The sequence below is a fragment of the Gorilla gorilla genome, chromosome 16, assembly GCF_029281585.2.
Source record: "Gorilla gorilla gorilla isolate KB3781 chromosome 16, NHGRI_mGorGor1-v2.1_pri, whole genome shotgun sequence".
Classification (NCBI taxonomy): domain Eukaryota; kingdom Metazoa; phylum Chordata; class Mammalia; order Primates; family Hominidae; genus Gorilla; species Gorilla gorilla.
In genome coordinates this window covers 65,696,452-65,724,216 of record NC_073240.2, presented here as the reverse complement: position 1 = coordinate 65,724,216, position 27,765 = coordinate 65,696,452, and the positions used below count along the sequence as shown (strand labels likewise).

At 44.4% G+C, this 27,765-nt stretch overlaps 1 protein-coding gene across 23 annotated transcripts in view; it reads right to left on the bottom strand.

Moving 5' to 3' along the window:
* The window catches only part of ANKDD1A (ankyrin repeat and death domain containing 1A), a 45,931-nt gene continuing 18,166 nt past the window's right edge, over positions 1-27,765 (bottom strand). For 9 of the 23 annotated variants that reach the window (XM_063698599.1, XM_063698601.1, XM_063698594.1 and 6 more), the window contains 9 exons: positions 26,578-26,676; positions 25,913-26,011; positions 23,244-23,342; positions 15,007-15,105; positions 13,986-14,084; positions 12,821-12,916; positions 9,983-10,172; positions 7,580-7,711; positions 1-1,580 (listed from right to left, as the gene is read on the bottom strand). In XM_063698599.1, the coding sequence (XP_063554669.1) occupies positions 1,495-1,580; positions 7,580-7,711; positions 9,983-10,172; positions 12,821-12,916; positions 13,986-14,084; positions 15,007-15,105; positions 23,244-23,342; positions 25,913-26,011; positions 26,578-26,676 (999 nt within the window). In that variant the 3' untranslated portion in view covers positions 1-1,494. Of the gene's footprint in view, positions 6,597-7,579; positions 7,712-9,982; positions 10,173-12,820; positions 12,917-13,985; positions 14,085-15,006; positions 15,106-23,243; positions 23,343-25,912; positions 26,012-26,577; positions 26,677-27,765 lie in introns of all 23 variants that reach the window. The other 14 variants (XM_055362573.2, XM_019011294.4, XM_055362580.2 and 11 more) reach the window with 6 other exon arrangements.

The window sequence follows — 27,765 nt, the reverse complement described above, 5'->3', positions numbered from 1 at the left end:
TATATTTCAACATTTCAATTTTATTGTATTTAAGAACTTTTTGTCTCAGAAAAAAATTACAAAATTCATTTTATAAAATTCATCCAGAGAAATGATTTCAGTCCCATATGGTACAAAATACCTTTCCCAAGGAATAGATGATTTAATTTAAAGCCTCTGTTTTCTTTTCCTTTTTTAACTTTAGTTTTTTTCACAGACTTTCTATTTTAGAGCAGTTTTAGGTTTAGAGAAAAATTGAGCAGATAGCACAGAGAGCTCCCACGTACTCTTCACCACACAGAGTTTCCCCAGTTATTAACATCTGGCATCAGTGTGGTACATTTGATACAACTGATGAACCAATATTGACACGTTACTATTAACTAAAGTCCATAGCTCACATTAGAGCTCACGCTTTGTGCTGTACATGCTATGGGTTTTGACCAATGCCCAATGTCATGTACCCACCATCACAGTGTCATACAGAACCTTTCACTGCCCTAACATCCCCTGCGCTCCACCTCCTCATCCCTCCCTTCCTCTCACTGCCCTTGCAGCTCATGGAAATCACTGATCTTTTTACTGTCTTTGTAGTTTTGCCTGTTCCAGAATGTCATATCCTTTCAGTTTTCAGTAAGTAACACTCTCACACATTTCAAAAGTTAAAACAGTATAGAAAGGAACCACTGAGAACTCTTTCTCCCACCCGGTCCCAGCCCCACTGTTCCCCATTATCCTACTACCCCAGGGAAACCACCTGATTAGTTTCTTAGCCTTTGTCTAGCTTTTATTTATGCAAATATGTTTTCTAATTTCCTTTCTTTCTTACACAATTAACAGCATACTATTAGTAATATACTATATGCACTGATCTGTATCGTGTTTTTTTAATTATAATTAATTCTTTTAATAAAATGCTTCACTGAGAGCAGGGAAGCCACCTTACTTTTCCAAAAGTTATACAATACATGGTAGTACCAAAGAAATATCTGCTGAGAGAAATACTATTTTGGGAAGTAGTTAATAATTTTACAATATGCAATAGAAGCAGACACATGAACAACTACAATGTGGATACAAGTTTTGTCAAATAATCAGGAGAAAAAAGAATAAAAATTACAATGGCAAATGGCTGTCCAAATTTTCCAAGTCCAACTTCATAGTGCTGTGAAGAAAAGCATGAATATGAGACTCTCAATAAACATTTGTGCATCCATGAAATTGAATTATTTAGGTTTAAAGATAGAATTTTGGAAAACTGAAAATTTTTGTAATTTCAAGGTAAAATAATCTTTACTTTCAGAAAACACATTGTAACTGTGATAAGCCATAGCATTTATTCATGTGTATAAGATAAAAACACAGAAAGTATTCTACTCTTATTACTTAAGGTGGAAAAAGGAATAATTGTGAAATTATGTTTCAATTTTCCAGCCTGGCCATCATGGCCAAACCCCATCTCTACTAAAAATAAAAAAATTAGCCAGCTGTGATGGCATGCGCCTGTAATACCAGCTACTCGGGAGGCTGAGGCACGAGAATCATTTGAACCCGGGAGGCGGAGGTTGCCGTGAGCTGAGATCTCGCCATTGTACTCCAGCCTGGGTGAGAGAGCGAGACTCTGTCTCAAAAAACAAAACAAAACAATTTTCACCCTTAAAGTGTAGCTCAGAAAGATTTAGAGTAAGAGCATATATTTAGCTCGCAACATATATGTTAGGAAACAAAAGAATGCTGATTAAATATAACTTAGTGGTAGGTAAAGTTGTCTATTTTTTCCCTATCATATCTCATAATGTAATAGATCACAAATATGTTTTAGAATTTTTTTTAAGTTTTAAGAATCCAAAGATGGCTGGGCTCCGTGGCTCATGCCTGTAGTCCCAGCACTTTGGGAGGCTGAGGTGGATGGGTCACCTTAGGTCAGGAGTTCAAGACCAGCCTCACCAACATGGTGAAACCTGTCTACTAAAAATACAAAAATTAGCCAGGCATGATGGTGTGTGCTTGTAATCCCAGCTACTCCGGAGACTGAGGCAGAAGAATTGCTTGAACCCAAGAGACGGAGGTTGCAGTGAGCCAAGATCACACCACTGCATTCCAGACAGGGCAACAAGCGTGAAACTCTGTCTCTTTTTTTGTTTGTTTGTTTTGAGACAGAGTCTTGCTCTGTCACCCAGGCTGGAGTGCAGTGGCACAATCTCGGCTCACTGCAAGCTCCATCTCCCGGGTTCATGCCATTCTCCTACCTCAGCCTCCCAAGTAGCTGTGACTACAGGTGCCCGCCACCATGCCTGGCTAATTTTTTGTATTTTTAGTAGAGACGGGGTTTCACCGTGTTAGCCAGGATGGTCTCGATCTCCTGACCTCGTGATCTGCCCACCTTGGCCTCCCAAAGTGCTGGGATTACAGGCATGAGCCACTGCGCCCGGCCAAGCTAAACTTTCAAAAAAAAAGGAATCCAAAGAAAAAAATACATCACCTGCAAAAGGTGAAGAGAGAAAGGAAGCTTTTTCTCTAAAAATAGTGCAGCTATCCTCTGAACCAATTTCCTTCGGTTTAATGTACCTGTATCTTGGGGTTTTTTTCCACTTAATTTATCCTGGAGCTCTTTCCATAACAACACTTGGAAAGCACTCTCATCCTTTTTTCACTGCTGAACAGAATTCCATTGTGTGGATGGAACATACTCTATTTCACCAGTCCCCTGTAGCCAGTCACTTGGTTTGTTTCCAATCTTTTGCTTTTTCAAAGTAATAACCTTGTATGTCTGTCATTTTATATGCATACAGGTTTATATGCAGGAAAAATTCCTAGAAGTAGGATTTATATGCATACAGGTTTATATGCAGGAAAAATTCCTAGAAGTAGGATTACTGGACCAATGGATAAAAGTATACTGCGGACAGACAATGCCAAATTGCCTTTCAGAGACTGTGGCCCTGTGCACCCCATCAGGCATGTGTGACTACCAAAGCTTCTGTCAGCTGTTTTATTTTATCTCCTTTCCAGTCTCAGGTTCAATGCAGAACTTTGAGGTAAGCTTTTCTAAAATGTAGGCTCCTAAATGCCACAGCCAGCTCTGCCACATGAAAGAGAGCTCAAATGAGACAGAAACAGCCTCTGGGCAGGATTTCTATCCTGCACAGATATATTTTCCACATTCTGGGAAACCGTGAAGCTTCCAGAGCCACAATTCCCCAGAAACACATCCCCCTGCTGGTACAGCCAAGCCCTACAACAAGCTGTGCTTGCCTGGCACCTCAAAGCCAAGCACCATGGATGCCACTTGCCACGGGTGCCTGCAATTTCAAATAATGAGAAGTAAGAAATTTCAGCTTCTCAGTCCCTCTAGCCAACATTTCAGGTGCATGACAGCCTCAGGTGGCAAGCGGCTACTCTGCCGGACAGGGCAGAAGATGGAACGCCCCATCCCTGGGGAAGATCACGAGGTCAGGAGATCAAGACCATCCTGGCTAACACAGTGAAACCCCATCTCTACTGAAAATACAAAACATTAGCTGGGTGTGGTGGCAGGCACCTGTAGTCCCAGCTACTCAGGAGGCTGAGGCAGGAGAATGGCATGAACCTGGGAGGTGGAGGTTGCAGTGAGCCGAGATTGCGCCACTGCACTCCAGCCTGGCGACAGAGTAAGACTCCATATCAAAAAAAAGAGAAAAGAAGAAGAAAGAAAGAAAGAAGAAGAAGAAGAAGGAAAGAGGAGGAGAAGAAGGAGAGAGAAGAAGAGACAAGAGACAAGAAGAAAGAAGAGAGAACAAGAGAAGAATAAAGAAGGAGAAAGAAGGAAGAAGGAGAAGGGGAAGAAGAAGGAGGAGAAGAAAGGAGAAGAAGGAAGAGGAAGAAGGGGAAGAAGAAAGAACAAAAAGAAGGAGAAGAAAGAAAAGAAGGAGAAGAAGGAAGAAGAGGGAGAAGGAGAAGGAGAGAGAAGAAGAGACAAGAAGAGAAGGAAGAAGAAAGGAGAAGAAGGAAGAATAAGGAAGAAGGAGAAGACGAAGAAGAAGGAGAAGGAAGAAGAAAGAAAGAAGAATAAGAAGAAAAGGAGAAGAAGGAGAATAAGATGAAGGAAGAAGAAGGAGGAAGGAGAAGAGGGAAGAAGGAGAACAAGAAGACAAATGAAGAAGGGAAGGAAGGAGAAGAGGGAAGAAGAAGAAGGAGAACAAGAAGGAAGAAGACAAATGAAGAAGGGAAGGAAGGAGAAGAGGGAAGAAGAAGAAGGAGAACAAGAAGGAAGAAGACAAATGAAGAAGGGAAGGAAGGAGAAGAGGGAAGAAGAAGAAGGAGAACAAGAAGGAAGAAGACAAATGAAGAAGGGGGAAGGAAGAGGGAGAAGGAGGAGAAGGAAGAAGAAAGAAGGAGAAGAAGAAGGAGAAGAAAGAAAGAAGATGAAGGAGAGGAGGAAGGAGAAGAAAGAAGAAGGAGGAGAAGGAAGAAGAAAGAGGAGAAGAAGGAGAAGAAAAGGAGAAGAAGAACTAAAGGAGGAGGAGGAGGAGAAGGAGAAGGAAGAAGAAAGAAAAAAGAAGAGGAAGAAAAGAAAGGAAGAAAAGCAGAAGAGGGAAGAGGAGGAGGAAGAAGAAAGAAAAGGAAGAAGGAAGAAAAGCAGAAGAGGGAAGAGGAAGAAGAAAGAAGAGGAAAGAAGAAGATAGAAGAAGGTAAGAAGAAAAGAGAAGAAGAAGAAAAGAAAGGAAGAACTAAGAAGAGGAAAGAAGAACACGAAGAAATAAGGAAGAAAAGGAAGAAGAGGAAGAGCTAAGAAGAAGAAAAAGAAAAGATAGAAAAGAAGAATAAGGAACAAGAAGAAAGAGGAAGAAAGAAGAAAAGAAACAAAAGAAGAAGAAAAAGAGGAAGAAAAAAGAAGGGAAGAAAGAAAAAGGAAAGTAGAAGAAGAAAAGAAAGAAGAATAAGGAACAAGAAGAAAGGAAGAAAAGGAGAAGAAGAAAAGGAAAAGAATAAGGAAGAAGAAGAAAGGAAGAAGAAAAGAAAAGGAAAGAAGAAAAGAAAAGAGCAGAAGAAAAGAAGAGGGAAGAGGAAGAGGAAAGAAGATAGAAGAAGAAGGAAAGAACAAAGAAGAAAAAAGAAAAGAGGAAGAAGAAAAAAGAGGAAGAACTAAGAAGAGGAAAGAAAGAGAAGAAAGGAAGAAAAGGAAGAAGAAGAACTAAGAAGAAAAAGAAAAGATAGAAGAACAAGGAAAGAAGAAAGAATAAGGAAGAAGAAAAGAGGGAAGAGGAAGAAGAAAAGAAGGAAGAGGAAAGAATAAGGAAGAAAAAAGAAGAAATAGGAAGAACTAAGAGGAAAGAAGAAAAAGAAAAGGAAGAAAGAAAAGAACGAAGAAAAAATAGGAAGAAGAAAGAAGAAAAGAGGAAAGAAGAGGGAGAAGGAGAGAGAAGAAGAGAATAAGAAGGAGAAGAAGGAAGAAAGGAGAATAAGAACAGGAGGAAGAAGGAGGAGGAGAAGGAGAGAAGAGACAAGAAAGAAGGAAGAAAAGGAAGAAGGAGAAGAAAGGAGAACTAAGAAGAAGGAAGAAGAAAAAGAGGGAGAAGAAGGAAGAAGAGGGAAGAAGAAAGAAAGAAGGAGAAGAAAGAAGAAAAGGAGAGGAGGAAGAAGAAGAACGAAGGAGGAGAAGAAGGAGAAGGAAGAAAGGGAAGGAGAAGAAGGAGAAGGAAGAAGAAAAAGGAGGAGGAGAAGGAGAAGAAGAGGAAGAAGAAGGAAAGAAGAAAGAGGAAGAACTAAGAAGAAGGAAAGAAAGAAGAAAAGAGAAGAAGAAGGAACAAGAAGAAAAGAATAAGGAAGAAGAAAAAGGAACTAAGAAAGAGGAAAGAAGAAGATAGAAATAGAAGAAAAAGGAGAAGGAGGAACAAGAAGAAAAGAAAATAAGGAAGAGGAAGAAGAAGAAAAGAAAAGGAAGAAGAGGAAGAAAGAAAAGAGGGAAGAAGAAGAAACAAGAAAGGAAGAAAGAAGAAGAAAAAAGGAAAGAAGAAAAAGAAGAAAGGAAGAAGAAAGAAAAAGAAAAGGAAGAAGAAAGAAGATAGAAGAATAAGGAACAAGAAGAAAGAATAAGAAGGAAGAAGATGAAGAAAGAAGAAAAAGGAAGAAGAAAGGAAGAAAGAAAAAGCAGAAGAAAGAAAAAAGAGGGAAGAGGAAGAAAGAGGAAGAAGAAAGAAAAGAGGGAAGAAGAAAGAAGAAAAGAAAGGAAGAAAGAAGAAAGGAAGAAGAAAAGAGGAAAGAAGAAAAAGAAAGAAGAGGAAAGAAGAAGAAGAAAAGGAGAAAGAAAAAGAAGAAGAAATAAAGAAAGTGTGCCAAGAGCTCAAAAGGACCATACCTGTTGGACGGGATTACAGGCCCTTGGACCCATCCTCATGAAAAAGATCAGTGTACAAACATTTGCCTCCTGGGCTCTGCATGACTGTGCATTTCAGTAGAATCACCTGGAGGTCTGTTAACAGTGATTTTTTAAAAAGCCCTTAAATGATGGTCATCTTCTGTTCAGGTGGCTCCACACGCTGAGGTCCCACGTGCCTGAAGGTCTGGCCCCTCCGGTTACATGGCTGTGCACCTCCTGGGGGCACTCGGGGCTGCGTTTGCTTTCTTCCTGATATTTTCTGTTAAAAACAAGAATCTTACTTCCTCTGTTGCCTAAGCTCTGCCTCACAGGACTGGTTTTATGTTTTAATTGCATGCCACAGTTGGTGTTAAAAGATGTAACAACTATATTTAAGAACATTTTGGGGAAAGAAAGGTAGCGTCCCTAATCTCTCTACCCTGAAATGAGTCTTAGCTTTTCCACCTTGCCTATAGCAGCTATTGGGGGGGGGGGGGGGGTCCTTTCCTTTTTTCCCTCAATAACATGCTAGAAACATTTCCCTCAGCAATATACTAGAAATATGTCAGGAGTGGTTTTCTTTGTTGCCTCATAACTAATGGAGACTTCACAACTATCAGTGACTGCCTAGTGCCCCATTCTGTGGTTGCCCCATTATGTACCACATCAGTGGGTATCACAGCGTTTAAGGCTTTTTCATCATGAGCTGATTTTGTTTTTAATGAGGGATTAGTACTAGAACCTTCTATCCTGCTTGTCTGATGATTCCACAGAACACTCTGAATCCCAAATCAGGCTTTTGAGATGGGCATACTCAAATAAGTTGTGATGACCTCAGAAGGTTTATTTGACCAGATTTGACTGGTTCAACTCATATTAAGTCAGTTTTGGCTCCTATGTCTTAATCTTTGTGAAAAAAAGAAGTCTGGAGGTGGTTCCAGGCTTATTCCAAAATGGAAAAAAAATGTCAAGGTATAGAGGGCTGGTAAGGAAGAGATTATGGACAGCATCACTGGCTCCGGGGCTGTGAAGGTCACAGGGTTCAGTTTGGGCCAACACCCTCATTGCACAGATGGGGAAACCAGGGCCAGGAGGCACTGTAGTTTGCCCAAGGGAAAAGAGGACAGGGCTAGGGGTAGGAATCTGGAAGGCATAGAGCCAGCATCACAGCATTCTTGTCTGAGCAGCCCTTGGAGGGCCCTGCTGCATTCCAGTGGGGGCCACCCACCTCCTGAGAAGCAGCCCAGCAGAGTACGCTCTTACCAGCCAGGTCCCTCCTGCCAATGGCCACGAGGCCCTCGAACAGCGCTTTGCTGGGGTTCTCACCAGCCGTGGCCACGCCATGCAGCCAAATGAGCAGCATTCGGTGGCCGTGCTCCTGATAGCTCCTGGTGCCTGAGAACAGTGAGGGAGGAGAGAGAGAGGGAGGAGGAGAGAGAGAGGGAGAAGGATGCAGTGGGGCCACTTGACCAGAGCGCCTGTCTATGCCACCCAGCACCGCCTCCTGAACATGCCCAGGTGGGAAAGAGGCCAAAAGCCTCCAAGGCCCTTCTCCATGCTCCCAGCCAAGCTCAGCCTGGAGATAGGCAAGGGGAGTGGAGGAGCAGCCTCTCAGATGGGGTGGGAAGGGTTTGTGTCTTGGTCTCTAGAACCTCCCCAGCCCCAGGCCTTCTCCTGAACACCCACTGTGCACTCTTGGTGTCACTCTGAATGGAGAAAGAATTGACATTCATCGTTGTGGTACCATGATGCACAAATTGTATACTTCACCTCTCTGGCTGCTCAAAATAATCTGTGTCTTGCATGATAGTGGTCCTAATTTATAGATGAGAATACAGCTTAGTCAGAGATGGAGCTGGCCATGCTCTTTCCCCTGCACCAGTGGTTCTCAGACTCAGCTGCTCCTTGGAAACACCTAGGGCCCATGTCACCCCCAGAGATTCTCATGTACCTGGGACTGGGTGCAGCCTAGGAATTTAACGGTTTCAAAGTTTCCCAGGTGGTTCCAACATTACAACCATGTTTGGAAAATAATTGCCCACACGGCATGGGGTTAACGTTATTCAGCTGGCTGTGATTCAGCTGGCTCTCCAGTGCTGTGGAAACAGACAGATGCTGGGCCACGCCCATCAGGTCCAGGTCACTCCGTTCGCCCCTCTGACCTTCCGTGCCCCTCTTGGGGCCCTCAGCAGGCATGTCCTTACGGTACTGCCCTTGGTGTGGTGGCACTTCCGCTTGACCCAGCAGTCTCAACACCACTTATTAACTATCTCTGCCCCCGCCACTGTAATGTACAAGTGCTTCTTTATCATATATGAAAGTTCTTATCTGTAGCAGCGTTTACTTTTGAACTCTGCTCTATCCCAAATTGATATGCAAATGTCAATTTGCATATTTTTGTGCCAGGAATCTTTTTTTTTTTTCCTTTGGGAGACAGAGTCTCACTCTGTCCCCCAGGCTGGAGTGTAGTGGTGGGATCTCGGCTCACTGCAAACTCTGCGTCCCGGGTTCAAGCGATTCTTAAACCTCAGCCTGTCGAGCAGCTGGGATTACAGGAGCCCACCATCATGCCCGGCTAATTTTTGTATTTTTAGTAGAGACGGGGGCTTCACCATGTTGGCCAGGCTGGTCTCAAACTCCTAACCTCAGGTGATCTGCCCACCTTGGCCTCCCAAAGTGCTGAGATTACAGGTGGGAGCCACTATGCCTGATCCAGGTATCTCTTTATGTTAATTTTATTTTGGCTTTATAAAAGGCTGAGTCTGCTTGGGTTAGATCCCCTTTATTGTTTTCCCCCAGAATGTTCACTTTTATATCCCTGTTTATTCTTCCAGACAAATTGTAGAATACTTCAGTCAAGTTTCAAAAACCTATTTTGATTAAAATTAGATCAAAGTTTTAATCTAATTGGAGAAAAACTGATATTTATATGATACTTTTTCTTGCCACAAATACAGAATGTCATTCCGTTTACACAAGTCGTCTTTTATAGTTGAACCATTATTGTTTTATTCATATGTGTCATCTATATTTGTCTTTTAGGTTTTCCAGATGAAACACACACACCATTGTAAATGGAATCTCTTTTAAAAGATTCTCTCTATATATTTTTTGCCCATTTAGCCGTGGTTCATAGGAGTTCTGTGGTGTTAGTATATTTTCTATATTTAGCCATTTCCTTGAATTATTTGATTAATTCTAAGATTTTTTTTAGTTGATTCCTCTGGACGTCCTATGTATATTAAGTATTCCATCTGAAATCAATAAGTCTCTCTCTTCCTTTACAATATTTACACTCCTTATTTCTATTTCCTTTTCACACCTTAGTACCAGGGCCAAAATTTCCATATAGATGTTGAATAATAGTGACAACAGCAGGCCCTCTTCTTTTTACCAAGAATGGTTTTAGTTTAGGTGTAAACAGTGGGTATCAGTTTGGGCTGATTGGTGAAGAATGTGAAATTCACAATCAATGGGGAGAGGCAGAGTGTGCACCCTGTGCAGAGGCCTGGAGGAGGGACAGAGCACCAGGTGTGTTGGACAGTGTGGGACCAGGCTGTGGGTTGCACAGGCTCTTTCACCAGAAGCACAGAAAACTGAACACATTTCAGGTGTCCCACCCCTCCGCCCAATGGTTGCTTAGGGCGAGGAGAGGCAAGGTGGTACCTGTCCACTGTTGCTCGATGGCGTCGACATGCGTCTCCGTGAACTCCCAGGAATATGCCAGCTTCTTCCACTCACGGGGCTGCAGATACCTGGAGGCCAGCCGCCACAGCACAGAACGGAGCTGCTGTGTTTCCTGCCGATGGTCCTGCTTAAAGGACAAGCTCTTCCCAGAGGGATCACTGGGGTGGTCCTGTGGGGCAGATCCCAAAAGTGCAGAAGCTCTCCCTCATGATCCCAGACAGGGGCAGTGCCGAGCCGAGGCCCCTATGACCCTCCTACCACCTCTGCTGGGGTGCCTGGGAGCTGGAGTCAGCAAGGGCCAGGGGCTTAATGTCCTCTCTTCTGGTTTCTCACTCCATGCCTTGCCTTGACCTCTGGAACCCAAGTTGCTCCCACTGTTCTTCCACCCGGAATTCCTCTGCTCACCTTCCTGCCCCTCAACTTCATTGTCATAGTCAAAAGACCACCCATGTGCTACTTCCAGGGAGCCTTTCCAGATTCCTCCAGTCACCTGCCTCTCTTTCCTGTGTTCTTATAGCATGGGTGTCAGCAGAAGTACTCCGAAGCTTTGGCCAAAACCAGGCAGGGCAAGAATCGGATTTGCTGAATCACAAGGGGTAGTAAAGGGTGCGATTACAAAATCCTTTCTAGCAAAGCAGGCAATGAAATTAGAGGTTACTAAAGAATTCTGTCATAGCATAAATGATGCCCACAGAAGCCTAAGGCCCTCTAAAGGGAATGGATGCAGAGTTCTGGTTGTTAAGTTCAGGGTGAAAAAAATCATCCTGGTGTCTGCAATTCCAAAGCTTATGTCATGGTCAACAGTCTCTGGCAATCACTGTGAGGTGAAGCTTGGTTCTCACCTGGGGTATTAAAAACTGGTCCCCTGGGGCAGTGTTTTCAGCCCCATCTGCACATTGAGACCATCTGGGAACTTTAAGAACCACTGATGTCTGGCCCCTCCCTCAGAGATTCTACCTGAATTGGCCTAGGGGTCCAGGGGGGATTTGTGATTCTGACATGCAGCCACTGCCTTAGTGGTGAGGACCTGTAAAGCCTGAAGTGGCTTAGTACTCAGCACAGAGATGAATCGGCTAGTCCAACCCTCAGTATTAACATTTTGGGATTATATTTCGGAATAATCTGTTGTATGTAAAGGGGTTGTCATGTTTAAGGGAATCTAGCATATCAGTGGGAGAACATCTTATGATTCCTACTGAAATTTATCTACCAGTTGATTCTGAAACAGTGATTTTTATTTGAAAGGGATAAGAAGTTTACTACGTTTGTAAACCACATTGGAATGTTTAAGATATTTGAGATTATTTATAGGTTTAAGTTAATGGTCTTATTAGGATAATTTAATAATTTAAGAAGCATTTGAAGTGCTTAAAAAGAAAATCTGTTATATTATTTATTCAGTTTCAATGTTTAAGGTAGTTTAACTAAGTTTAAACATGGGACCCAACATTACTCAAAAGACTTCCTTGAAACTGACAGGAAAAATTTACTAGTTGTATAAATAGAATAATAAGATTTATAAAATGAATTTTAAAGTTTAAGAAAAACTAGGTTTTTAAATTTGTAACTTAGCAGATTCAACACAGATGCCCCTCAACTTATGATGGGGTTATGTCTTGATAAAAATATCATAATTCGGCCAGGCATGGTGGCTCACACCTGTAATCCCAGCACTTTGGGAGGCTGAGGTGGGCGGATCACAAGGTCAGAAGATTGAGACCATCCTGGCCAACATAGTGAAACCCCATCTCTACTAAAAATACAAAAAATTAGCTGGGCATGGTGGCACACACCTGTAGTCCCAGCTACTTGGGAGGCTAAGACAGGAGAATCGCTTGAACCCAGTAGGCAGAGGTTGCGGCAAGCTGAGATCACACCACTGCACTCCAGCCTGGGTGACAGAGTGAGACTCCGTCTCAAAAAAAAAAAAAAAAGTTCATATATATATATGTAGAAGTTGAAAATGCATTTAATCCCTCTAACCTACACAACATCAATAGTTTAGCTTAGCCTACCTTACATGTGCTTAGTACAGTTACATTACTTTATAGTGGAGCAAATCATCTAACACAAAGCCAGTTTTATAATAAAGTGCTAAATATCTCATGTCATTTATTGAATACTATATTGAAGTGAAAAACAGCATGGCTGTACAGGTACTCAAAGTATGGTTTCAACTTAATGTGTATCACTTCTGTGCCATCATAAAGTAGAAAAATCATAAGCTGAACCATTGTAATCGGGGACCATCTGTATTAACTTTGAAAACTGAAGTAAATGCAAAATTATCTTCTGTATATAAAAACAAGCCCCAAGGACACCAAAAAAACTCCCTACCTCCATTTGCTAACTGGAATAGCAAATATTCTGCCACTCTTCTGTCCCAAGTCCACAGGAGACACTACTAATGAATTGCAACACACTTACTTCTGGCTCAGAAAGTTGCCTGAGCATAGCATCCCAAGCAGCAGTTCAATCACCTGGAGATGGCATAAGATGGAACCACCTGCCCTCTCTTTTTCACACATCTGTATGCATTCATGCATGCATGCATTCATCAGCTGGAAGCTACAGCAGTGTCCAGCAGTATCCCCACGCTGGCATGGACCTCAGTCTGCCTTGTTTCAGCCTGTTTGGACACTTGCCTTTCACCAGACCCTCACAAACAACTGTGGTAACATACAAGGTGGTGATTATCACCCGCTTGGAGACTGAGGGACCCAGAATTGGTCAGGCCTAGGGTTCAAAGCCAGCTCCATCTGGAGCCAAAATCACTCCCTTTCCAATGAGGAAAGATCAAGTGTGAGGCCTCCGTACCTTCTCCCATCTGTAGAAACGATCAGCTTTTATGATCATGTCCACCAGGCTGACATGGTTGCTGCGGGCGGCCACTGCCAGGGCAGTTTTTCCCTGCTGCAATTAAGAGGCAAGAAGAGAAGCCAGAGTTTCTACAGGAGGGGTACACAAGGGTTTCTAGCACTGAGGACAAACCCTCCTGCCCACAGGAAGTGCTTTCCAGCAGTCTACACTGAGAGCAGAAAGGTTTTCTGGTTTTCTGGGCATGACGGGGATATGGAAAAGTCACAAATAGAATAAAGCAATAGCAATACGTAACTCCAATGACCACCTCTTGTGTTCTTTAGAAATCAGGAAGCTCTAGAGCTTATGAAACTCAGCCCTCATTAACTCTTCAACATCTCCTGTGAAATAGGGGTTCCCACCCACTTTTCAGATGAAGAAATCAGAGCCCAGAGATGGGGGCTTGGGTTTATCATGTCACTTTTGCCTTTTGCCCACCTCCGGTCAGGCCTCCTTTTCTCCAGGCCTCCCAGACAGTTACCTCCACAGACGTGCAGTGAGATGGGAAGCTCCCCTTCACATCTGGCCAGCTGCCATGGGGCCTAGCTCAAAGCAGGGGTCCCCCTCCTAGGTCCAGCTTCAGGATCTGATCCTGCCCCCCAGCTCTACCCCACACCATCCTAGGCTGGCCTCGCTGAGTCACATGTGCAGGTGCCCCTCCCCTCATACACCTGTGACCTCCCAGCCTCATACCAAGTCTTTGGCTCTTCTGAGACCACTAGCACCTGTGGACGTAGCTGTCCTAATGAGCTGGGAAGCTTCCCCAAACCCTGTCCCACATATGGGGGTTGTTGGGCAGTACTGTGGTATTCGTCTACTTCCCAACCCTACCAGGTGACTCAGGAGGTCACAGTCTGATGGGGGCCATAAAGGAGAAAGCAATTATTTCACAGGCCTGTACCAGAGGGGGGTGGGCCAAGGCTGAAGGACCTTAGTAGAGAGAGGGGAAGGTGGTGGAAGGTCAGGAAAGCTTCCTGGAGGAGGCTGCATTTGAGCTGGTATAGAAAGGATGACAGTCCTTGAACACCCTGACAGGGAGGAGGGAGGGGGCATTCGTAGCAGGGTCTCTGGCAAAGGGGGAGCCATGAAAGCTTGAAGCGAGGTGGGTTGTAAGCAGAGGTACCTTATCTCTCAGGTTTAAGTCAACCCCAGCAATGAGGAGCATCTCTGCTATGTCCTGCCAGGCGTGCTCTGCAGCCAGGTGAAGGGGCGTCTGCTGCCTCTAGGGGAGAAGCCAAGGGAACAGGTAAGTGAAAAGCATGTAGGGATGGCCCACTACCCTAAGTCAGCCCCCACAATGATCCTAGTATATTTCTTCTAGTCTTTTCTTTAATGCAGAATGTTTTCAGTTTGTTGGTTTTACATACATGAGATCATCTTATATGTACATTTTACATCTTATTTTTTTTACCCCAACATGACACTTTTTGTGTACTATAAACTCTGATAAACGCCATTTTTGATAACTCCATACTAGCCTATTTTTGTCTGTGCCATAATTTACCTAACCACTTCCCTATTATTAAATATTTAGGCCATTTTCAAATTGAAGACTGATAAATAATACTGCAGTAAATATCTCTGTGCATGAGCTTTTAATATGTTTCTCAAGGCTGAGTTCCCAGCAGTGCTCATACATATTATTTAAAGGTATATGACATATTCTGCCAAATTGCTTTCGGCTCCCAGTGGCTCTGTGAGCCATGCCATTGCTGGTACTGAGAATTATATGGTTGGTGGGTAGATTGTGGGGACAGGATTTAAAAGGGCTTTACTGATCACAGCTTCAGGACTCAGAGGCCTCTTGTTACACAAGACTGCCTCAGTCACCCCTGCCCTGGGAATGTTCCCTAAGGAAAAAAAGCAATGAAAGGAAAAGGTTGAATGTAAAAAGATGTTCACTGCAATGTTATAGACAGTGGCCAAAACTTGGGAACACCCAAAATGTTCAAAAGAGGGGAATGATGAACAAAATGATATTCCCTTCAACAACTATTTAGATTACTTTCTAAAAGCTAAAAAAAAAAAAAAAAAAAAGCGATTCCTCAACTCTGGGCCATGCTAGGAGACCACAGCCAAGCCTGCCAGCCTGGGAGGGTTTCCAGAAGCTCCCTGGGGCCCGGAAGGTCTCTGTAGCCACTTACATTGTCCATGGCATTCACGTCACTGTCGGAGTTGATGAGGAGCCGGACCAAGGCAGGGAAGTTGTGCCTCACAGCGAGGTGCAGAGGAGAGGCACCCTGCTGTGGGAGGAGATACACGGATCAATAGACCAGTCCCTCCCAGGACTGCCCAGCTGCAGGCTGGTGCTGGGGACGGGAGGAGGGAAGAGTATAGTGCTTCTGGGGTTGGCCCTTTTAGCTTCTTGGATGACATGGGTGGCCTTAGGCAATTATGTTCCCAAAGCTTGAATTCCTGGAGCCCCAAACTGATCCTCTAGATGGGTGAGGGTCTGAAGACCCAAGGGTGAGACCTGCTATGTCAGGAACTCACTATGTGACCTCGGGCAAGTCATTTCCCTTCTCTGCTACTCTTCATCTGGCAAGTGATGTTTGCCATGGTCCCTCCTAGCAACAATACCTTAAGATTCTCTGACATCTCATTTAATCCACACATCAACCTAGGAAGTATATAGGGATGGTGTTCTTATTAGTATCTTCATCTTACAAACAGAAACACTGAAGTTCAGAAAACTTAAGTGACTTACCCAAGGATACTTAGCTAATAGGAACTATGTCTTATTGGACTTTCTACTCCCACCACGTCCCCACCCCCAGTACCTAGGTACCTAGTACCTGATAACTATTTGTGTAGAAAATGAATGAATGAGAGAGCCAGCTGGGACCAGAAAAGATACCTCACTCCAAGTCCAACTCTCCTTCAACAGTGGAAGACACCATCCCCAATAGTTTCCTGTGGCCCCCTGAGTAAATGACAAAGAGGGGATACTCCCCCCTCTCTAGGTGATATAGTGACACACATACTGTGGAATAGTACAAGGCCAATAAAATTGATACTAGAAACTAATACTTATAGTAGAAAACATCCTCATGTATTGAGCTATAAAAGGGTTACAGAACAGAATACACACACACATACAACAAAAATGCCCATTATTGCCATTACTAGTTTAGGCCAGTGGGTATGGAGTGTTATCAATATTAGAAAAGAAGATTTGAACAAAAAATTATTTGTAGACATGTAATTGTATAGTTACACAGAGCTAGCACAGTTGCTCTGTCTTACCGTGTGATGCCTCCCATCATGTCACAACACAGCAGGAAGGCCCTTACAAGATGCTGGTACCATGCTCTAGGACTTCCCAGCCTCCAGAACAATGAGCTAAATAAATCTCCATTCTTTATAAGTCACCCAGTCTATGGTATTCAGTTATAGCAACACAAAACGGACTAGGACACCTTTCCCCCGCAAAAATCCTAGTAGAATAAAGTCATATAGAAGACAAAAATACTATTCAGTAGCATTCTTGTATTGAATGCTTACAAGAACTGACACATAATTTTAAAAAAGATATTCTAGTCACAATGACAGCCAAAAAATATAAACTAACTATGAAGGATATAATTAGAAATGAATAAGACAAAAGTAAACCAAAGCTATATAACATCACTGAGGGATATAAAAGAAGACATAAAGAAATGGCAAGGCAAGGTGTGGTAGCTCACACCTGTAATCCCAGTACTTTGGGAGGCTAAGGTGGGAGGACCACTTGAGCCCAGGAGTTCGAGATCAGCCTGGACAACATAGTGGGACCCTGTCTCTACAAAAAATTTAAAACAAAATTAGCTGAGCATAGTGGTGCACACCTGTAGCTCCAGCTACCTGGGAGGCTGAGGCAGGAGGATTGCTTGAACCCAAGAGGATGAGGCTGCAGTGAGCCATGATCCTACCACTGCACTCCAACCTGGGCAACAGAGTGAGACCTTGTCTCTAAAAAATCTATCTATCTAGGCCAGGTGCAGTGGCTCATGCCTGTAATCCCAGCACTTTGGGAGGCCGAGGTGGGCGGATCACAAGGTCAGGAGATCGAGACCATCCTGGCTAACATGGTGAAACCCCATCTCTACTAAAAAAAAAAATACAAAAAATTAGCCAGGCTTGGTGGCGGGTGCCTGTAGTCCCAGCTACTCGGGAGGCTGAGGCAGGAGAATAGCGTGAACCCGGGAGGCGGAGCTTGCAGTGAGCCAAGATCACGCCACTGCACTCCAGCCTGGGCGACAGAGCAAGACTCTGTCTCAAAAAAAATAGCTATCTATCTATCTATCTATCTATCTATCTATCTATCTATCTATCTATCAATCAATCAATCATCCTATCCCCACCACGGATGGTGGAGAGGATCCTCTTACCTAAAGCTCTCTCTCCCATCTGTTAAATATTTTTGTCACAATTTGTGAATTTTAACCATTCTGAAAAGTAGTATATCATGGTGGTGTTAACTTACACTTCCCTAATAGCTAATGATGTTAAACATCTTTTCATGTGCTTATTTGCCATCTGTATATCCTCTTCAATGAAATGTCTATTCATGTCTTTTGCCCATTTTTTTTTTTACTGTTGAGTTTTGAGAGCTCTTTATATACTCTAGACACTAGCCTTTATAAGATATGTGATTTGCAAATCTTTTCTCTTGGTCCATAGCTTGTTTTTTCATCCTCTTAACAGATCCTTTGCAGAGCAAAATTTTTTAATTTTGATGAGGTCCAATTAATCAAATTTTTGCTTCAGTGGATCATGTTTTTGGTGTCAAGTCTAAGAACTCTTTGGCCTAACCCTAGATCCGAAAATTTTCCTCCTTATATTTTTTCTAAAAGCTTTATAGTTTTACACTTAAGTCTGTGATCCATTTTGAGTTAATTTTGTATAAGGTGTGAGGTTTTAGTTGAGGCTCATTTTTTTGCCTGTGGATGTACAGTTGCTTCAGTACCATTTGTTGAAAAGGCTATCAAACCTTCCTCCACTGAATTGCTTTTGCATCTTCAATAAAAATCAGCTGGGCATATTTTCATGGTCTTCCCACCCTTCTTTGTGAAGCATATTACACTGTTCTGCAGCTTTATATTTTTTTGCTTTTTATTTTTTAGAGCTAAGGTCTTGATCTGTCATGCAGGTTGGAGCGCAGTGTGTGATCATAGTTGACTGCAGCTTCAAACCCTTGGGCTCATATGATCTTCCTGCCTCAGCCTCTGGAGGAACAGGGACTACAGGCACGTGCCTCCAGCTCAGCTAATCTTAAAGTTTTTTTGTAGAGACAGTCTCGCTTTGTTGCCCAGGCTGATCTTGAACTCCTAACCTCAAGCGCATCTCGACTTCTCGAAGTGCCGGAATTACAAGTGTGAGCCACCATTTCTGGCCTATTCTGCAGTTTTTAATAAACTTTTTCTGTCTTTTTTGTTTTGAGACAGGATCTTGCTCTGTCACCCAGGATGGAGTGCAGTGGCAAGATCATGGCTCACTGCAGCCTTGACCTCCTGGGGCCAAGCAATCCTTCTACTTCAGCCTCCCAAAGTGCTGGGATTACAGTGCAAGCTACCATGCCTAGCCTAAACTTTTATTTTAGAATATATTTAGTTTTACGTGAAAGTTGCAAAGATAACAGAGTTCCCACATACCCCACATCCAGTTTCCTCTACTGCTAACATCTTAATTAGTATGATGTTTTTGTCATAATTAATGAGACAATGTCAATTGATTATTAGAACTTAAAATCCATACTCCATTCAGAGTCTTCAGTTTCTTTTTTTTTTTTTTTTTTGAGACGGAGTCTCTCTCTGTTGCCTAGGCTGGCGTGCAGTGGCACGATCTCGGCTCACTGCGACCTCCGCCTCCTGAGTTGAAGTGATTCTCCTACCTCAGCCTCCCAAATAGCTGGGATTACAGGCACCCACCACCACACCCGGCTAATTTTTGAGTAAAGATGGGGTTTCACCATGTTGGCCAGGCTGGTCTTGAACTTCTGACCTCAAGTGATCCACTCACCTCAGCCTCCCAAACTGCTGGGATTACAAGCGTGAGCCACTGCGCCTGGCCCTTAGTTTCTACCTAATATCCTTTCTGTTCCAGGATGCCACATTATATTTAGTTGTCATGTCTCCGTATGCTCCTCTTGGCTGTGCTGGTTTCTCAGACTTTCATTGTTTTTGATGACCTTGACATTTTGAGAATTACTTGTCAAGTATTTTGTAGAATGTCTCTTAACCAGGATTTGTCTGCTGTTGTTCTCGGAATTAGACTGGGGTTAGGAGTTTGGGGGAGGATTACAGAGATAAAGTATCATTTTCATCACACCATTATCAAGGGTAAATACTGCCAACATGACTCATCACTGTTGATGTTGGCCTTGACCACCTGGCTGAGGTAGTGTTTGTCAGATTTCCCCAGAGTAAGGTTACTCTTTTCCCCTTCCCGTACTGCACTTTCTGGCAGGAAGTCACTATGCACAGCCTGTACTTAAGGTGTTGGGAGGTTCTGCTTCACCTCCTTGAGAGCATGATATCTACATAAATTATTTGAAATTCTTCCGCATGGGATATTTGTTTATTCTCCTCCATTTACTTATTCAATCATTTATTTATATCGGTATGGATGCACAGTTTTTTTATACTTTGGATTACAATCCAATACTACTTTATTTTATTGCTTAAGTAGTTTCAGAGTTGACCATTGGGAGCTCTCTCCGGTGGCCCCTGTGTCCTTTTGACACAGCCTAATCATCGTTTTTTAATGGAGTGCTCCTTTACTTTCTGGCACTACAAGATGCTCCAGACTCACCCTATATATTAGTATTTCCTGCCCTAGTCCTAGACTTAGCCATTTTCCCAAAGAATCTTGGTTCCTTGTAGTAGAGAATTTGCACCTGCTTTGTTCACATAACTATATCTTTAAAGTCTTTCCATATAAGTACATTTTTTGAAAACTGTCCTCATTCTTATTTATTTATTTATTTATTTTTTTATTTATTTATTTTTTTGAGACAGAGTCTCACTGTCATCCAGGCTGGAGTACAGTGGCACAATCTCGGCTCACTGCAACCTCTGCTTCCTGAGTTCAAGCGATTCTTCTGCCTCAGCCTCCTGAGTAGCTGGGACTACAGGTGTGTGCCACCACACCTGGCTAATTTTTTGTACTTTTAGTAGAGACGGGGTTTCACTATGTTGGCCAGGCTGGTCTCGAACTCCTGACCTCATGATCCACCTGCCTCAGCCTCCCAAAGTGCTGGGATTACAGGCGTGAGCCACTGCGCCCGACCGTCCTCATTCTTTTTTATAGTTACATAGTATTCCATTGCATGGATGGGCCACAGTTTATTACATTGTCTCCTAGTTAAGCATGGGTTTCAATATTTTGCTATTACAAATGATACTGCAGCAAAAACCTTGTACATATTATCATTCCATACATGAGGAAGTATATCTGTCAAATAAATTCCTAGATTTGTTGAGTCAAAGGGCACATGTATTTGTATGTTTTATACATATTGGTAAATTACCCTCTGAACAGACTGTACCAACTTCTACTCCTTCCAGTAACATATGAAGGTGCATATTTCCCTACAGCTTTGTCAATCCACTTGGCAAAACTTTTGGATTTTTGCCAACCTAATGAGTGAAGAATTATATCTCCATGTAGTATTAATTTGCATTTCTCTTAAGAATCCTCTGTGTTTCCTTTTCTACCAAATGTCTCTTTATAACCTTTGGCCATTTTTCTCTTGTGTTGTTTGTTTTTTAACTTTGTAATGATTTGTGGGAATTTTTAAAAAATTTTTTTTAGAGATAAGGTCTCACTCTGTTACCCAGGCTGGAGTGCAGTGGTGTGATCACAGCTCACTGCAGCCTCAACCTCCTCAGCTCAAGTGATCCTTCAACTTCAGCCCCCAGAGGATCTGGGACTATAGGCAGGTACCCACCACCATACCCGGCTGATTTTTAAATTTTTTGTAGATACGGGGGTCTCACTATGCTGCCCAGGCTGGTCTCGAACTCCTGGACTCAAGCGATCCTCCCACCTCAGCCTTCCAAAGTGTTGGGATTACAGGTGTGAGCCACTGCACCTGGCAACACCTTCACTTTTTATGAATGTGTCTTTTGACACTGTTACTACCAGCAAGTTACTTTTGGTATTAAAAACAAAGCAAATACAACAAATAAAAGTGACACAAATAAATAAATAAATAGGCAGCAAAAACAGCTAAAATGAAAAGGAAAACAACATACTAAATGAGGGTAACAGGAAAACTTCTTAGTTTGACCACTGGGCTGGCATCAGGATTCTGGTGTCTTGATGGGCAGAAACAAGTATGCATTTAGCCTGAATTATTTCTAGCTGGAGGTGATACTATTTACATGGGGGAAAATGGGAGGGCATTAAAAAAAAGTCCTTGCTTTTCTAGGGCTTTGGAATCAAGGATGCCTTTCTTCTCTATATTCCAATGAATTGTGTAATGTTGTTTTTATAATAAGTTTAAATATAGTACTTGTTTTAGCTGTAAGAAATGACCCCTTTCTGATTTAAACCATAGATGTTTCCTTGTTTATGTAATGGGAATAATAATAATAGTACTTATAGATAAGGAAACGGGCCCAAATAGGTCAAAGCAGCTTGCCCAGGGTTATTCAGTTTGTAGTACCAGCATACAAAGCCAGGCCTAACACCAAAGCCTCTTGTTTTTAAATTTTAATTATTTAATTCAGCTTGATAGTTATTGTGAACTTGCCTTCCAGAAAGATAGTTACCATTTGAAACTCCCACTACTTTTTTTTTTTCTTTTTGAGACAGTCTCACTCTGTTGCCCAGGCTGGAGTGCAGTGGAGCGATCTTGGCTCACTTCAACTTCTGCCTCCTGGGTTCAAGTGATTCTCGTGCCTCAGCCTCCCAAGTAGCTGGGATTACAGGGATACACCACCATGCCTGACTAATTTTCTTTTTTTTTTTTTTTTTTTTGAGGCGGAGTCTTGCTCTGTTGCCCAGGCTGGAGTGCAGTGGTGCAATCTCGGCTCACTGGAAGCTCTGCCTCCAGGGTTCATGCCATTCTTCTGCCTCAGCCTCCTGAGTAGCTGGGACTACAGGCGCCTGACACAAAGCCCGGCTAATTTTTTGTATTTTTAGTAGAGATGGGGTTTCACCATGTTATCCAGGATGGTCTCGATCTCCTGACCTCGTGATCCGCCCGCCTCGGCCTCCCAAAGTGCTGGGATTCCAGGTGTGAGCCACTGTACCCGGCCACACCTGGCTAATTTTCTATATTTTTGTAGAGAGGGGTTTCGCCATGTTGCCCAGGCTGGTCTCGAACTCCTAGCCTCAAGCAATCTGCTCACCTTGGCCTCCCAAAGTGCTGGGATTACAGGCTCACGCCACCATGCCCAACCCAATTTTTTTTTTTTTGAGACAGAGTCTCGCTCTTGCCCAGGCTGGAGTGCAGTGGTGTGATCATGGCTCACTATGGCCTCAACTTCCTGGGCTCAAGCAGTCCTTTTGCCTCAGCCTCCCAAGTAGCTAGGACTACATGTGTACACCACCATGACCAGCCAGTTTTTCAAAAAAAATTCTGTAGAGGTGGATCTCCCTGGGTTACCCAGGCTGGTCTTGAAGTCCTGAGATCAAGCAATACTCCAGCCTGGGCCTCCCATAGTGCTGAGATTACAGGTGTGAACCACTGCACTCCCAAAGTCTGTGTTTTAACCAAAAGATTATACAGTTCCTGTGTGTGGACCAAATGTATAACAGGAAAAAGATTAACATTTAAGTGGACAGATAGGCAACATAAAAGATTAATAGTAAAACCCAATGCCTAGGCTTGGCACAGTGACTCATGCCTGTAATCCCAGCACTTTGGGAGCCTGAGGCTGGCGAATCACTTGAGTCAGGGGTTCAAGACCAGCCTGGCCAACATGGTGAAACCCCAGTATTTTTCTACCAAAAATACAAAAAAAAAAATTAGCTGGGCGTGGTGGTGTGTGCCTCTAGTTCCAGCTATTCAGGAGGCTGAGGCAGGAGAATTGCTTGAACCTGGGAGGCAGAGGCTGCAGTGAGCCAGGATTGCACCACTGCACTCCAGCCTGGGCAACAGAGCAAGACTCCATCTCAAAAAAAAAAAAAAAGAAAAAAAAAGCCCCAGTGCATAAACGAGCAGAGAACAGGAGCTGATAATTCAGTACAGAGGAATTGCAAGCAAGCTTGGTTTCTAATCCTATTACAGCTACAACAATATTTCACTCTCCTAAGCGCTGCCGGCTCCCCTACTCCTGGTCCGCACCCCAACCCCAAGGGTCCGATGTGCCTGTTTCTCCCTGTGCTTCATCAGTGTGCTCACGGAAGGCTTTGCAATGGAGACCCCCTTCAACACGCGCACCATACTTACATGATCAACCACGTTGGCGCAGCCTCCTGCGTGGATGAGGACCCGAGACACATCCTCCGAGCCACTGAGGGCTGCATAGTGAAGGCAGCTTAGGTTTTTCTAGAAGGAAACAGGCATCAATGCAATATCACAAGGACCCCTCCTACTGAGGTTTGCAAAGCTCTTCGAGATTCATTTTTCCATTTGAGTGTCACAACACCCCTGGGAGTATTATCCCCATTTAACTGAGGCTGGAAAAATCAATGACTTTCCCAGGCCTCGTGACCAGTAAAAGGAACTCACTATGGTCTCAGTCTTTTCCTCCCCTCCTATCACAAACTCAAGAATGCAGACCAAAGCCTGCCCACTTCTATGGCTGGTAAAGACATGCAGATGATAGACTCTAAGGAGGTCGGTTTTTTTTTCCCGAGACAGAGTCTCACTCTATCACCCAAGCTGGAGTACAGTGGCACAATCTTGGCTCACTGCAACCTCCACCTCCCAGGTTGAAGTAATTCTCCTGCCTCAGCCTCCCGAGTAGCTGGGATTACAGGTACCTGCCACTACGCCCAGCTAATTTTTGTATTTTTAGTAGAGACGGGGTTTCACCATGTTGGCCAGGCTGGTCTTGAACTCCTGATCTTGTGATCCACCCATCTCGGCCTCCCAAAGTGCTGGGATTACAGGCGTGAGCCACCACACCTGGCCAGGAGGTGGTTTTTAAAGAGGAAGACAAATAAGATTTGCCAATACAGAGCAAACTCCACCCAGCATACACTGCCCAGCACAAGCTGGTCTTGGTACATCCAAACAGGATCCTGGCAGGGCTAGAATGGAGGCTTGATCTTGGTGGGCCTCAAAGGGCTCTCTTTCAGTCAGAGCCCAACCTGGCCCAGTGATCACCTTGCACAAGGCACACACCAGGCAGGCCCCACTAGGGTGACCCACCACTGTCTCAGTTTGCCCAGGATTGAGGAGTTCTTGAGATGTGGGACTTTCCATTTTAAAATCAGGACAGTATGGGGCAAACCAGGACTAGCTAGTCACCCTGCTAAAGTCCCAGCTGAGTGAGTACCTGGGGTGTGTGGGACTCAGTCCATCTCCCAGTGGGAAATGCAGTCACTGTGGGCTTGGCACCTCCTCCGAGACCCTGTGGCATGACATTCTGAGAGGGGTGGGAGTGTTGAAATGGAACGTGGCCTCTGCCAGAAACCACAAGCTGAGGTTGGAGCAAAAGGCCTAGCGTGATGAGCAGCTCCAGCCCCCCACCCAATGGCCACCCAGCTGGGTGCAACCTTCCCAGTCTCTCTTTTTTTTTTTTTTTTCTTGAGACAGGGTCTCACTCTGTCACCCAGGCTGGAGTACAGTGGTGCAATCATAGCTCACTGCAGCCTCAAACTCCCAGGCTCGAGCAATATTCCAGCTTTGGCCTCCCAAAGTGCTGTGTTACAGGCATGAGCCACCTTGCCCAGCCTACTTTTCTTTTCAAAGCCAGTCAAATTAAGCAGTGGGGAAATAAATATTTTTTAGCATAACATTTTAATTCTCTGTTTTTGAACTGCCTGTGTGTTTTTGCTATTATTATTTATATTGTATTATTTATTATTAATATTTTTGCTATACTATTGACATTTAGAACAAAGCAAGAATTCCAGAACCTGAAGCCATTCAACCAGCCAGAAAGGTTATTTGTCACTGATTCAAAAATAAAAAGCAAAGCAAAAACACCAACTCACTACCTAAAGAAAAGGCCACAACCCCGCTTTCCAGGTCATAGAGGAGAATTTTTACTGGCAGAATTGATGAGTACAACGGGGAGAGAGAGAAGAGGTTCATCCAGGGTCATACCTCAAGCCCCAGCTCTGTCAGGGGAAAAGCTTCATCAGTGGGTGGGAGCTCTGGAGTCAGGGGAAAAGGCTTTTGAGACTCAGCTTTGCCTCTTACTAGCTTGTGACCCTGAGAAAGTGCCCTCAAAGCTCCAGTTTTCTCATCTGCAAAATGGGTGGAATTTTTCTGAGGTAACAGTTATGAAGGGGCTTTGTGAATGATCAAGAGCTCAACAAATAGAAGACACTAACAGGGCCAGGTGCAATGGCTCCCGCCTATAATCCCAACACTTTGGAAGGCTGAGGCAGGCGGATCACTTGAGGTCAGGAGTTCAAGACCAGCCTGGCCAACATGGTGAAACCCCGTCTGTACCCAAAAAATACAAAAATGAGCCGGGGGTAGTGACACACGCCTGTAGTCCCAGCCTCTTGGGAGGCTGAGTCAGGAAAACTGCTTGAACCCAGGAGGCGGAGGTTACAGTGAGCCAAGATCGCACCATTGCACTTCAGCCTGGGCGACAGAGTAAGACCCATCTCAAAAAAAATAAAACAAAAAAACACTAACAGGTATTGAGGTGTTGGGCCCTATTATGTCCTGGGCACTGTGTTAGGTATTTAATCCTCACAACAATGTAAAAAAGTAAATGTCATTGCACTTTATAGTTGGGAAACAAGGCTCAGAGAGGTTAAGTAACTTGCTCCAGGTCACAGGGCTCAGCAGTGGAGAAGCCAAGATCAGAACCTTGCCTGCTGCCTCGAAGCCTCTATTCACTCAGGGTTCAGGAATCCCTGTGGCCGTTACTGTCGACATGGCTATGGCTCAGCAGCCAAGAGCAGACCGCAGTCTTGGGAGGGCCTGGCTACCTGGGTGAGGGCATTCACGGTGCTCCCAGCCCTGAGGAGGAGCTGCACACAGTCAGGGTGGGATCCTCCAGCAGCCGAATGCAGGGCAGTCAGACCTTCCTGCAACACACAAGGAGAGCAATGAGGATGGTGGGGAGGCCCACCCCCAAGTGACCCCCAATCCCACGGTGAGAGGATGCCCCTTGTGCCTTGGCCCCAGGGCCCCTTGAGCTCTCCACTGCCCTGCCCCTGGGAACAATGAGCTTTCTTGTTTGTGATTCCATGAGCCCCACCCCTGAAGTCCTCACTTTATGCAGCACACATATGGCATAGTCACTCCTGGCTCCACATCTCTGCTCATGTTCTGCCCCGGTCAGGCTGTCTCAGCCCCTCCCCTCTATTTCCTTCTCCTCCAGCAAGCCCTCCCTCACCATCCTGTCCACGGTGACATCTCCCTTCTTTGAACACACACTCTCTGTCTCACTTCTTTGGTGATGCATCATGCCAAGTACTACCATTAAGCCTGGAGTTCAGTGCTGCTGCTTGTCTTTCCCTGGTGGGCTCTCAGTTCGAGATCATGCCCTCAGCCTCCTGGATTTAGACTTCACCATGGACTGGTGGGGGTTCCTCGAAGGCAGAGAGCAAGCAAGGGTCACGCATCTCGCCATCCCCAGGCGGTGACTCACCGCATTCTGCTCCTCCAGGTCCAGCCCGATGTCCACAAGTCGCTGCAGCACAGCCATATGGCCCCGACCAGCAGCCAGATGAAGGGCCGTGTTCCCCTCCTGCAGGAAAAAAGGGCTCCTGAGAGGCCAGCAGACCAGAGAGTCCCAGAATCACAGACCTGTGATGAGCTGCAGCCATGCACACTGGGTCAGTGCCACCCTGCTCCTGACAACTGGGCCAAAAAGTATAACCAGGGGCAGATTCAAGGGCCAAGCCCTGGTCTTTCTTTCCTTATACTTCAAGGCAGGCACATTGCTTAAAAATTAAACAAATCCAATTCTACTTTCCACGTGCCCATCTGAAGCCAGTCCCTCCTCACGTCCCCCAGATCCATCTCTTCTCACGGCTCAAGGCCCCAGCAACTCTCCCCCGCGCTCAGGCTGTTCCAGGCAGCTGCTTGGCTCAGTCACCTGCCTCCCTCAAGTCTTTGCGTGAGACGTTAGTTTCTCATTGAGTAGCATGGCCTGCCCGGGCCACACTGAAACTACAAACCCCACCTCTGTCCTCCTGAGCCTATTTTTGGGTCCTGCTTTTCCTTTCCCCACTGCACAGATCACCTGCTAACACACTCTGTCACTGGCTGAGTGCTTAGTATTTATTGTCTCTTTTTTTTTTTTAATTTTACTTTAAGTTCTGGGATACGTGTGCAGAATGTGCAGGTTTGTTACATCGGTAAACATGTGCATTGCTGGTTTGCTGCACCCGTCAACCCATCACCTAGGTATTAAGCACTGCATGCATTAGCTATTTGCCCTGATGCTCTCCCTCCCTTTGCCCCCCATCAACAGGCCCTGGTGTGTGTTGTCCCCCTCCCTGTGTCCATGTGGTTCTCATTGTTCAGCTCCCACTTATGAGGGAGACCATGCAGTTGTTTGGTTTTCTGTTCCTGTGTTAGTTTGCTGAGGATGATGGTTCCCGGCTTCATCCATGTCCCTGCAAAGGACATGATCTCATTCCTTTTTATGGCTGCATAGTATTCCATGGTGTGTATGTGCCACATTTTCTTTATCCAGTCCATCATTGATGGGCATTTGGGTTGGTTCCATGTGTCTGACCCTTCTTGCTGGAACATAAGCACCACAGGGGCATCTATTTTGTTCTCTGAAGTTTCCTTAAGTGCCTAGAATAGGGCCGGGGGTACATGGCCA